The sequence below is a fragment of the Pangasianodon hypophthalmus genome, chromosome 1 (assembly GCF_027358585.1).
Source record: "Pangasianodon hypophthalmus isolate fPanHyp1 chromosome 1, fPanHyp1.pri, whole genome shotgun sequence".
In the NCBI taxonomy this organism is placed as follows: Eukaryota; Metazoa; Chordata; class Actinopteri; order Siluriformes; family Pangasiidae; genus Pangasianodon; species Pangasianodon hypophthalmus.
The window spans coordinates 32,701,316-32,714,378 of record NC_069710.1 but is presented as its reverse complement, the minus strand read 5'-3'; the positions used below and the strand labels follow the sequence as shown (position 1 = coordinate 32,714,378).

At 39.7% G+C, this 13,063-nt stretch overlaps 1 protein-coding gene across 6 annotated transcripts in view; it reads right to left on the bottom strand.

Moving 5' to 3' along the window:
* col11a1a (collagen, type XI, alpha 1a) overlaps positions 1–13,063 on the bottom strand; it is a 112,389-nt gene that overhangs the window by 76,029 nt on the left and 23,297 nt on the right. Inside the window, exons 5-9 of one of the 6 annotated variants that reach the window (XM_034302889.2) lie at positions 10,837–10,962; positions 6,832–6,921; positions 6,019–6,123; positions 3,205–3,504; positions 261–326 (exon numbers count right to left, since the gene is read on the bottom strand). In XM_034302889.2, coding sequence (XP_034158780.1) covers positions 261–326; positions 3,205–3,504; positions 6,019–6,123; positions 6,832–6,921; positions 10,837–10,962 — 687 coding nt within the window. Of the gene's footprint in view, positions 1–260; positions 327–3,204; positions 3,505–6,018; positions 6,124–6,362; positions 6,537–6,831; positions 6,922–10,836; positions 10,963–13,063 lie in introns of all 6 variants that reach the window. The other 5 variants (XM_034302902.2, XM_034302894.2, XM_034302891.2 and 2 more) reach the window with 5 other exon arrangements.

Below are 13,063 nucleotides of genomic sequence, written 5' to 3'. Positions count from 1 at the left end.
TAGTACTGAACATTTAATAGCATTATTAACTAGCTTTTTTTTCCCTTTGTTTAGCTAAAGTACTTCGACTGCAAAAACAGCCTTTTATTGTAACACTTGCTAGCACTGAAATGATTATTTTGCTGATTAATCTAGCACAAGTACGACAACTGCATGACTTTCACACAAACATTGTAGCTTGCAACACCACCTCCAGCTGAAATGCGTGAACTCCATCCAAGAATTGCTCGTGAGTGTTCCTGTACGTGGCTCTGACTTACCGGCTCAATGACTGCTGGTTCTCCTTTCTCTCCTTTCTGTCCCAGAAATGCAGTACCGCCTGGAACCTAAAGACACAGACAAGGTCAAAGGTCAAGATCAGAGCATGTGCAGTCATAAGAGGAGGACTGAGCTATCGATGGAGAGATTGAGCTGCATGCACATGCAAGAAGACGATATGAATGTTAGCAATGTAAAGCACCACAGCGCTGTTGAATTCTGGATTCTGATTGGTCAGAAGCTCAGAAAAAGGACAGGCTGGTGAAGGAATGACTGATATGCATGTTTTGTTAATGTAACTACAAATGGATAAAAACTACAGTGTCATTCTTTAATTAATTCTTGAAGTTGTAACCTGTGGAAATTTGCTGTGGTGTAAAAGGAATAAAACACTTCAGGACGTGTTGTTGTAGGAAAATAATCTACAGTGGAATGGTCACTGATTATTTTCCTATAACAGCATATCCTGAAATGTTTTATACGCATTGAATTGTGCAAGAGACACTTTAGAGACAGGTCAAAGGTCAAGCCAGGTTAGCGTAAGACATATAAACAGAATACCGAGTTAGTGAAAGTACAGGCTACTTAGTGCACTATCTCTGCAACTTGACTACGCACTACAGCAAGCATACTAACAAGTGTTCATTACTTTATAGTACGGAAAGCTTCAGTGGTATGCATTGTATAGTGTATATTAGAGTTCTTTTAATGCATACTATTGTGTGCGTACTAAACGCTGAAGCGTGAAGAGGAATATGATACACGTATAACACAAAGTGAAGTGCACAAAGAGGGCTGCAAAGAAGTGCACTTCAGCTGAGATTGAAGCTCTTCATGTAGAACAGAGGAGCATTAAGATGAAAATATGATCCAAATCTGTGTGAATAAAGTCCACTTGTCAACTAGCAAGAGCTGTTCATATCAGTAATTAGTATAAATATTTACACACTTATTAATATATCATTTGTATGTGCTGTACAATGCATTCTGATTGGCTGAACGCATTAGATACAATAACACATTACGCATAGAGGAGAGTGCACTTATTAGCATTTAAAATCCCTGTAATCTTTAGACTTGAAGGTACACCACGTGACCAAAAGTATGTGCACCCCTGACCATCAGACCCATATGTGCCTGTTCAACGTCCCATTCCAGATTTACTCCCCTCTTTTCTGTTATAATAAGCTCCACTCTTCTGGGAAGGTTTTCCACTAGATTTTGGAGCGTGGCTGTGGGAATTTGTGTTCATTCAGCTACAACAGCATTAGTGAGGTGAGGCAATTGATTTAAGATGATAAAATTCTTCTTTAATGAATCAAAAGTGGTTCTTTATAGCAGTGCTTCTCAAATAGTTCTGAGTGGATAAGATTCCAGACTATGAATCAGAAGGTCCTTAACCCTGAACTGCTCCGGGGGCGAGTGTATCACGGCTGATCCTGCGCTCTGACCCCAGCTTCCTCACATGTTGAGATATGTGAAGAATTTCACTCTAATGTATGTTAATGAATAAACTTGAAATGGAAAAAATGTTAAAGTCTGGACAACAGGCTTAAAAACTCTCAGGAGTATTGAGAATATTTTTAAAAATCTCTGTTTTTATTTTTTTATTTATCTAAAGGCTATTATTAAAGGTTTAAAAATTACAAATGTCAGACTGATTATAAGTGTGTGTATATACATATATATATATATATATATATATATATATACTTTTAATACTCTGCTCTGTTTACTTCTATAGCTTACTACTAGTGAAAAAGATTATATAAAATATATCACTTTAAAGCATTAAACAGCTATTTAAAAAATATAGCATTTTATATTACATGCTCCTCGATAATAACGATAATTTAAATAACTGATAAAATAAAAGCAGTTCTTGCTAGTGGACTCAGACTTTAAGTATTTAAAGTGAGCAGTGTGTGTATGTGCAAGTTTTAGTGGAAAGAGGTGGGAGATGGGGGGTGAATAGTGTGTGTTTTGTGTGTGTGTGTGTGTGTGTGTGTGTGTGTGTGTGTGGAGGAGAGCAGGGCATGTTTGAACACACAGCTGGCTCTCTGGAATGAGGTAATTACTGTGCCTTCGGGGTAACGGGGCAGACAGAGTCCTCACAGGCCGCTGGGTTCGACCTCAGCCAGAGGAGCAGGGAACGAACGGGACTTCATTCAGAGTGTGTGTGTGTGTGTGTGTGTGTCTAGGAATGCATGTCTATCAGCCCTCTTATCAGATCTTTCCTTATTGGTGGTCTTACCTTTTTAAAGTGAGAGTGCAGGGGGAAAAATGGAATAAACAATGCACCGTCTATCCCGTCTTATCAGCCATGACATGTTTGTTTTAGTGGCTGACTTTTTTTTAGTTCCTACAAAGCTAGTTTTGCTAACAGATAATGGAAGCATTTAGTTACCAGTTTAGCATGTCTCAGTGGGCTCTGTATGACACACTGTTATCTATAAACATGGACAATAGGATATCACAGAGATAAAAATGCCAGCACCGGAGCACTCAGACTCAGGTGGGGGGCGTGGCCCAAAGTGCGAAGGCGGGGACTGTACGGTAAACCTGATTCGGATGACAACAGTTCCATACGGAGCCAATGAATATTCTTCATTTGAGTATGTGATGATTTAGTGATGCATTTTGCAAGAAGCTAAACTGGTAGCTATAAGCATCCCTTTATTTCTTGGTGCATTAGCCTTGTAGCCTCAGACAACAAACATCAGTAAGGGAACATTGTGTACATTTAATTTTCTACACTGTATTTGTTAAAGGTCATGCTAGGACTGCTACCTGATGCTAAATTAAATTGAATTTGCAGCATGAAAGCATTAAACACATCCAGACTTACAACAACATGACAATGATGGGCTCGTCATGCCAAGCGTCTTGTTAGAATCGCACCAAGCAATGTGCAACACACACACACACACACACACACATACTTACGTCCGATTTGATTTCTGTTTCTTCTGTGCCGGTTTCAGCAGGCACAGCAGGCCCAAACTCGTCCTCGTAATTGGGTACGGGGTTTGGGCCCACGTTGCCGAACTCATCATATGCACCAAAGTCATAGTGAGATTTGTCAAGCTCGCCCACGTCGTACTCCTTAAGGTCGTACTCCTTAAAGTCGTACGCGTCCGCTCCTGCTGTGGCGCTGGGCTCGTTGTGCTCGGGGGCGATTGTGGGGTCCACCGCAGCAGGGGGCAGCTCGGTGACTGAATTACCCACAATCCCCTCTTCCACAGCCTTATTATTGCCAAGCAATGCAGCAGCAGGGGAAAAAAGAGAGGGTGAGGGAAGGAGATGGGACAGGAGGTAAGAGGAGGGTAAAGAGGCAGAAGGGGAAAGGAGGAAACAGGAAGTAAAATTAAGGAAGTACAAAGAAGGAAAAGGATTGGAAGTGAAGAGGAAGAAAAGGGCAAGGGCAGATTATTTGAAGTAACAGAAAAGAGGAAGGAAAGGATGGGAAAAGTGAGAAAGAGAGCAAAGAAAAGAGTAGGGAAGGCAAAAGGAGGGGAGGAAATATGAGGTGAAGGAAATAAGAGAGACAAAAGAGGAATTGAAGTTAAGAAAGGTGAGAAGTAGTGAGGTGAGAATCAGAGAATCAGAGAATAGAGGACATGAAGGAATGGGAGGAAAGAGGAGGTTTATGAAAAGGAGGATAGAGGAGGTGAGGGAATGGGAGAAAAGAGGAAGTGAGGGAATGGGAGGGAAGAGGAAGTGAGGGAATGGGAGGGAAGAGGAAGTGAGGGAATGGAGGGAAGAGGAAGTGAGGGAATGGGATGATAGAGGAGGTGAGGGAATGGGAGGGAAGAGGAAAGAGGAGGTGAAGGGAACAAAATATTGGAAATAGAAGGTGGAGAAAGGAAGGAATAAAGAGAGAGGAGGCACAAAGAGGGGAAGGGAGGCGAGTGATATAAAAATGGCAGTTAGTTAAGCAGTTAAGACTACTGTATTCATGTTCTACTGCAGAGCTGAGTCAAATATGAACTTTGCATGAATGTACATGAATGAATTACAGCACGTCGAAGTCTGAAAGCGAGAGGTCACACTTTTATTGTCCCAGAAGATCAATCAGTGACTCCTTTAATAAACTCCACATCTTTTGAGCATGTCTTTTTATTCCCATACATACATTAGAGCAGATTAATTTAATATAGGCCATGAATAATGTGCACATTTACTCAGGGACAAAGAAAGTGTTACCTCTGTGATTTAAAGAGCAGTGGATTTCATTAGAGTCAGTTATACTGCTATCCAGTGACAATGACAGACTTTGACTTTTCCCTGTCTTTTTCACATAAAGCATAATGAGACTGAGGAATTAAATCTGCTTAAATGTGAAAAAAGACAGAAATAAATGAAGTCTGAAACAGCAGGTCAGAGGCGAAACAGCAAACTGTTATGCATATTGTTTGGGTAATCTATTATCAGCTTAAATATTACAAACATTAGAACAAAATAAAAAATGTAAATAAAAAACTAAGATCAACGTATTGTGCATTTGGCTTATTCCTAATAAAAGTCCCAAGGTTTTATTATTCTAGAGAATACTTTCGCTTTGCTTGGTGACAGATGTTTCAAGTTCTCAGGCAAAGAATGTTCTCCAAAGAATGTTCTGCTAAGTCATTGTGTCAATGGCTAACATGAGGCTAGCAGCTAACCCGAGGCTAGCGTTGCTGCGTTTGACTTAACTCCAGAAGTCTGAACTCAGAATTATATCATTTTCAAGCTCAGTGCACTCAAATGACAAAGTCAAGCTGCATCCATAAAAAAATGTGAATTTTGTTAGCAACAAACTAGCCAGCTAACATGAGAGATAATTTGTGTATTTGCGTGAGGTATTTGCGTTCAAAACAGTGAACTGTATGATCAGTGTTATAGAAATCTATAACTAATGTGTCTATGTTGATTGATCTAAAGTAAATATGACTATAATCCCATTTACAATAGTGAAGTGGTGTTTTATTTACAGTTGATGGTGTGAGCGGCCATGGTGACCTGCTGAGCTTGAGGTTGAGGAGACTTTCCAAGTCAGAATTCTGACCTGAGGGGCCTTTTCTTTGGGTTTTCCTAGCCGGAGGTTGGACATTCCAAGTTATGAGCTTTAGTTGAACACAGCATATAACTGCTACTGCTAGCCTGGCTAGCATGGTTACATCAATCGTAGTTCTGCTTTACTGAGTAGCATCAGAACTGAGGTTTTGAAATCAGTCACATGTGGATGAGACTGGATAACTGGGTACTCAAGATGGCTGAATTTGTCCAAAAAATAAATTTTCATTGTTACAGAAGGCATCTGATGAGGAAAACTAGCAAGACTAGTGTCCTTCCTTAATTGGAAATGCTGCAGTTGTGCATAATATTTGCTAAAAAAAAAAAGGATGCTCAGTACTCTTAGTTTATTAGTTATGTATTTGTAATTTACCTAACTTTGCATTTTTGGGCAATTCTATTATGTATTACGAGATTTTGCAGCTGTAATTGACATGGCCAACAGAAAGCAAGACACAAAGCAGAGACAATCCACTGAGATGACAAACATGTTAAATACATGGCCATACAAAGTGGATCGCTTTTGGTCAACCAGGACAGAAAAACCACAGAACAATCATTCTGAATTGTCTCTGGTTTTTGCCATTTCATACCAGTTTATTTTCCAGTTGCTAGGCTTTAGACTCAGACTCTCCCAGGACTAAGCTAAAGCCTGTGTCATTCTTTCAAAAAAAAAAAAACATTGAGAAGAAGTTAAACACTTACCTCATTGGGTCCAGGAGTGGCATCAGGAGACTGAGTCTGAGAAGCATCTACAGTCCCGTAGTCAAGCTCAGTTTCAGTATAGAACTCGCCGTCTAAGTTGTTTAGCTGAAGCGGGTGTCAGAGTGAAAGAGAAGGAGAAGGAAGAATGAGAAAGAAAGGATTAACAGACGTGCACACTACAGAGTGATCGATAGGCCTCTAGAACTGCCTGCCTTTCTGCTCAGATTAGAGGACGGGCATCGGAGATCTCCCTCAGTAGAAAAGAGAAGGAGAACGGAGGAGAGGAGAGAGGAGAGATCTCCATGCCATCGTAGTTGGACTACGCTTTTTTTTTTTTTCTTTACCCTTGTACCGGGCCTCCTCGCTGGCGCTGTTGCCTGGAAACCAAATCTCGTCTTCTTAGAGGCTAAAGTTTTAGGTGATTTCTTTATTGAGGCCAGGTACTTATACGAAGGCTTGGGTTTGGACTTAGCGGACTTTGTCGTCCTCTTGGACTTGGAGACACTACGCTTCACTCGCTGGAGGGAGGGTGATGGTGACACAGGGACAAAAGACACAACACATCAAAACATCAGGATCAAGCAAGCAAGACATGACACAAGAACAAAGGTCTGAAGCTAGCATGGAGAGAGAGAGAGAGAGAGAGAGAGAGAGAGAGAGATGTTTGTTCCCTCAGGTGGACAGGGAATGGATAGTAGTCTGAAAAATGTGAAGACGTCAACAAGTAACACTCGAGATGAGGACAAGGGAAGTCACATGAGAACCAGACACCACACTGACGATCGCAGGCATGCACCACTTGCATCTTTTTACCTGAGACTCTGAAAATTCATTTGGTGTGTCGGTGGGAATCGCTGCATCATAGTAATCATACGACTCTCCATAATCTACTGCAGTTGCGTACTAGACAGAAGGAGGAAATGAGGTCAGAGGAAGGTTAGTAGAGAGTATAAAATGTAACACAAAACACTTCTTCTGATGTAACAAGCCCAGTTGGATGTTACATATAGTTAGCATAGACATTTCAATGTTCTATAATAATTTTTGAAAGCATCATCTTAAGGCATCTGTGGAAAAGTAGTGTCATGTTTGTGAGTTAAGTGCAAATGCATCACATTGAACTTTTACTTCCACATGATGAGATGATGCTTTCTTCAAGAACTTCTATTTCAAAGTAGAGCTGGGCAATATGACGAATGAAAATCAATGCTGTGATAAATTATGTCACAATATCATGGATATTGATTTATAATTTTTAAAATGTTTTTTTAGTACAAAATGACTGAAAACAGCTGATCTGATATTAAAACTTTAGACTTTATTTTTAAAATGGTAAAATGTTAAGTGTTCAGTGATAAATATTTATTATTATTACTATATAAAAATGTTACTTTTTTACATATAAAAAATAAAAATACAAATACAATATATACATATATATATATATATATATATATATATATATATATATATATATATATATATATATAGTCAAACAGTTGTTTTTTATTGCAACAGTGGTGTATTACTGGCATCATGATACATATTGTGTATCGTAGAAATGTTTTTGAGAATCGTGATTTAATATTTTTGCCATATCGCCCACTTCTATTTCAAAAAAAAAAACAACACACATTATAAACGTTTGGACTTTTGCAGCATTTATCATCTGATTCTCTGAAAGAGAGAGAGATCAGGCTGGTTGGACTGATGGTATTTTAATTAAAGTAGAAAAGAGCACAGCTGGCTATTTAAGGCTTTGCCCTGGAGATTGTGAAAATAATAAACGAGAAACAGCTTGGTGTGTGATCTCACTTCCAAAAGGAATGAGATCACAGGGACTTGTATATGGAATGTATAGCTTTAATTTGTTATGGGAAATGTGTTTTGAACAGTGTGAGTGTGTGTAAATTGTACAAGAGTCTCTCATAGTTTGGATTAAATAAGTAAGTCAGCAATAGCATCAGTCATTGAAAAGGGTGGTTTATACAAAAGCATACAGGATTTACATAAAATACGCATTCATTCATTATGATGTACGATAATCAATGAATGTAGGGTTGAACATATGTACTATGCTTCAAAAGGACAGACAGTCCACTAGCTCAAACAGTCCAAAATAAAGCTGTTAGATGAGAGTTGTATTTATTAGTTCTGACCCATTGCCACTCTTCTACTCCAGCACAGGAAGTAGTAGCAACAGCAGTGAAGGTACCGATGAACTTAGAGCCTCTGTTTCCCTAATGTCCTTAATCCGTCATGCACGAGTGCACTTTAGTCCCCTTTCAGCTGTGCGGGAGCTCATAAAGCTGCTTCCCTGCTGTTAAAACTGGCTTGTTTGCACTGGCTGGATTCATTTAGGTCATGGCAACCATGTTTAGGTAATCTCAAGGTCCAAAAAAGCCTAGCAAGGCTTAGTCAATACTTTCCAGACCTAAACAAGCCCAGCAAGGGCTAGCAAAGACTAGCCTGGTCCATCCAATTCTAGCAAGACCTAGCCAAAACTAACCAGGCCCAGCCAAGCCCAATAAAGCCTAGCCAATGCTAGCCTGGCACAACTAAGCCCATAACCAGCAAGACCTAACCATTATCCAGGTCTACAAAGTCTCAGCAAAGCCCAAACAATACCAAGAAGTCAGAGTCAAGACTATACATTCACTGTATATTCACATACATTCAAAGACTAATTTTAAAGTCTAGCCAGACCTGGCCAAGCACAGCAGGTCCCAAACCTCAGCAAACTAAGTAAGACCTAGGCAGGACTAGCCAGTCCCAAAAAACCCTACCCAACCCTACCCCCAGCAAGTCCTACCCAAGCCTATCCAGAACTTAGCCAAGATCAGCAAGGCTAGGCAGTACTAACCTAGATGATCAAGGCTTAGTCAATACTATGCAGTTCCAACTAAGGTCCAGCTAATCCCAGCAGGGCCTAGCCAAGCCTAGTCAGGCACTACCAAGCCCTAAACCTGCAAGACCTAGCCATTAGCCAGTCCTATGAAATCCTAGCAATGCCCAACCAAGGATAGCGAGATCCAGTTATGCCCAGTAGGGTCTTATCACATCTAAGACCCATCCAAGCTCAATAAAACCCTGTCAAGTCTAGACCAATTCAACCAAGTACAGCAAGACCTATTCAAGCCTAGCCAAGACCCACCCAAGTCCAGCAAGGCTTAGTAAAGAGTACGCTGTCTCAGCTAAACATAGCAAGGCTGGGTCAGGTCTAACCAGGCCCAGGTAAACCAACCAAGGCCCAGATAAACCAATCAAGCCCAACTTGTTCCAATTAAGCCCAACTTGTTCCAATCAAGCCTGCATCTCTTGACAGTTTAACACTTGCATGTGGTTCTGATGCTGTCACAATAGGACATTGCTGGAATATCACAGAGGATGTAACTGTACATTCTGGATCTACATGAGTATCACAAGAGCATTGGTCGGCTCTCACTGCTCATACTGTTCAGATATTATAATGCAAAACTGATTTAAGATCAGCATTAAGACACAACAGAGACAACCATTGTAATGGTAATGTCTACTCCTTGAATAAACATTTCCTACAGACAGAAGTATTCGACATAATAAACTTGAACACAGTGCGTAAATTTATGACTAAGCAAACTGTCTTTTTCACACTCAGCACAATAAAACACTGCAATTGCAGCTGCTGTTGGCTGCATTTACATGGCACGTGCCGAAACTTCCTCCCAAGATATCAATATAGCTGAGAATCTGCTGAACGCATTACCAGAATAAAACCGTGAGAAACAATGAACTCTCTGCCAGAATATGTTCAGCAGTTCATCAACAGAGGAGCTCTATTCCTCTTTGCGTTCATTACTCAGTACATCATCCCAAGGGGAAAAAAACACACACGAGCCATACAAGAACATGACTCTACACGACCAGACAGGAGAAGCGTTCATTCTTAAGCAGAAGGCACTAGACTGAAGCCTCTTTAGGAGCAATATATAAACCTGCAGTTCCTAAATGAAAAAGTGGCACTTTGTTAAAAAAAAAACTCAATATAATCATTGTACGAATCAATACTATAGGTTCGGTACCTTATGTAAAGTTTATATTTTCAAATAAAATCACTATATAAAACTGCTAGAACATCTGCTCTCAATGTTACCCCTTTAAAAGTGACCTTGGCAACATACGGCATGTGGAAATGGATTTTTTATGGATTATATTTATGATATCTTTATCTAAGCTTATACCACAGCCATAGAAAGTTACTGACTGGCCAACAGGTATGCACTGAAAACTTTAAGAACAGGTCTAAATGTATGCACTGATCCTGTGTAACCATGATAACAATCAAAATAGCAGTAGCATAAACAAAATAATACACCCGAAGCATCCCTATACCAGAAAGACTCAGACAAGATGGAGTTTCCTGACATTGGCATGTTAGCTTGCTTACACAACAGCTACATTATGATCGCTGTCATGCTTACCCAGCATAACCTGTGACTGAATGTTTAACGCATACCTGTCAGCCAATTAGAAATTTTCTGTGGCTGTGGTATAAGCATAATTAATTATATCTTTAAAAAAGAAATTTCCAGGTGCCGCTTGTTGTCATTTTACAAGATTTTTAAGACAAGGTAAATTTAAAAAAAAAAAGTAACATTCAGAGAAAACAGTATATCTACATTCCTGTTAGCTCTTAATGATATAATAATTGAAGATTTTCTTATCACAATGAAAATATCAGTATATTAGAGCACCCCTGTAAGGTAATACTGCTCATTTTATTTGTAATCTTTCATTAGTCCAGGTTCCTGAAGGTCATTAGGCTATGTCCATACTGACCTCTTCTTCCGGTTCCTGAGCCTGCAGCGTGTCCTTATGAGGCGTGTCACAGTCGGGCATGTAGTGTTCACAGTAATCATGCGCCGCTTTAGGGTCAGCAACGATCAGCAGCTGCTGGATATCACCCTGCGAGAGACAGAGGGAGAGAGACGGATGTTTAATTCCTTACATTTAATACCACACAATATAAACTCTGTAATAGGAAGGAATCCCATAAAGATACTGCGGTGACAAGATGACAGTCCTCAACACTGTAAATCGTATTTGATAAGCATATAGTCGAGCAGTATTACACATTTGTGTCAGAGACACACGGAAAACAAGACCCAGTAAATTACTGCTGTACGGTTTATAGGGGCTGAAATTAAACATGTCCCATCAGGACAGAGGAACACCTGCAGCAGTAACGCAGCTCCGATGATAACCAGGTATCACACACACACACACACACAATACACAGCAGATGCATAAAGCCACTTAAGTAAAGAAATCAATGGCATTCACATATATGCAGACATATTTCCACAGATTTTGTTAGCTAAATTGCTAACACTGACTAACCTGACAAGATTTACGAATCTTTTCCTAAATAATATTCATACATGCGTCATCATAATCATAAGTTAGGGACTTAACTAGCTAACATGAGCTGACAAGAGTTATGAGAGGATTCCGAAGTTACATTAACAAATGTTTAGAATCTGCACTTATAACACAAGCTAGTTAGCTAACTATGGTGAGCTAACTGGATTTATAAAAGGAATCATATTCGTAAATGTTTATAACCTGCACTGCTAATTTAATTAACCTGACAGGATTTATAATCCATTCACGAATAATCTTAATTTTTACTGCTAATTTTAGCTAGCCAGATAAAATTAACTAACCTGACTGGATCTTTCAAAGGATTCCTAAACCATGTTGCACAATATTCATAATCATAATCACGTATCAAACTAGCTAGCTAACATTAGCTAACCTGTCAGGATTTATGTATCCTTTATTAAATCATATTCATAAAAATTTCTAATCTTCACTGTTAATGCTAGCTAACATTAGCTAACCTGACAGGATTTGTGAGAGAATTACTAAATCATAGTTATAAATTGTTCTTAATCTAGACTACTAACACTAGCTAACCAGCAAGAGCTAACCTGAGAGAATTTACAGGAGGATTCCTAAGTCAAATTTTCAAATGTTAGTAATCCAAATTACTAGATAGCTAATACCGGCTAACTTGACAGAATTTCTGAAAGGACCTATGTAAATGTTTCAGGGCTAATTTCGCCTAGCTAACATGAGCTAACCTGACAGGATTTCTGAGAAAATTGGTCTGAAAAAGCAGTCACTCGTCTTTAAATATATTAAATATCACTCAGAATTCAGCCTCAGTTCTGACTGAACAGTTTAACATTTAGCTAGCGCCTCTTAGCACAATCCTAATTTTTGCAAGAATACTAAACAAGGGTTAACAGCGTGTCCTGTGAGCACGCTTGGGGATGGTCCTGTGTGTTATAGCTGTCAAAGATTTATAGTGGGTTTAGGTAACACACACACACACACAGGACTCAGGGCATGTCTTGGCCTGCTCCTTTCCTCACCGTTGGTATCTCTGGTACACCACAAGCACTCTCCTTTCTGTCTCTCGCCTTCAGTCACCATCCTTCAAGATGGCTGCCAGATCTATTCTTAGCTCTCCTATAACCCTTCATATATATTTTACAAATAACAAAAGCACATAATTACCAAACCACCTGACCAAGCTGCTTGAGGTAAGTGTGTGATGACTTAGGCATGCAATTTCTGCGATGCTAAACTGGTAGCTATAAGCGTCCCTTACTTGTTAGCATCTTTAGCACAAAACTAAGGATACTTCATACATATACCCTTATAACCATATGCATATGGATAACATGAAGTACATTATATTTTCAGCCACACTGCTCCTCTCTGAGTCTCCTTGCGGAGTGAATGCAGCTCGAGGTGGTGTGTTTGTTCACACATCCGCTCCAGATTTTCTGCTCCAGCTCCAGCACCACCCTGCTGAGTTTATTTTAACAGTGTGGTGAGTTTGACTCTGGAGGAAAAACTCTGAATGACCTCGACAACCTCAAAATGGCCCCCTCATGAACACACCCAACCCCCGAAGACACTCACAGGAGCATCGCTTCCACACACTGTTCACTACTCGTAAATCACTTACACATGTTCGAGCCCATCAGACTGT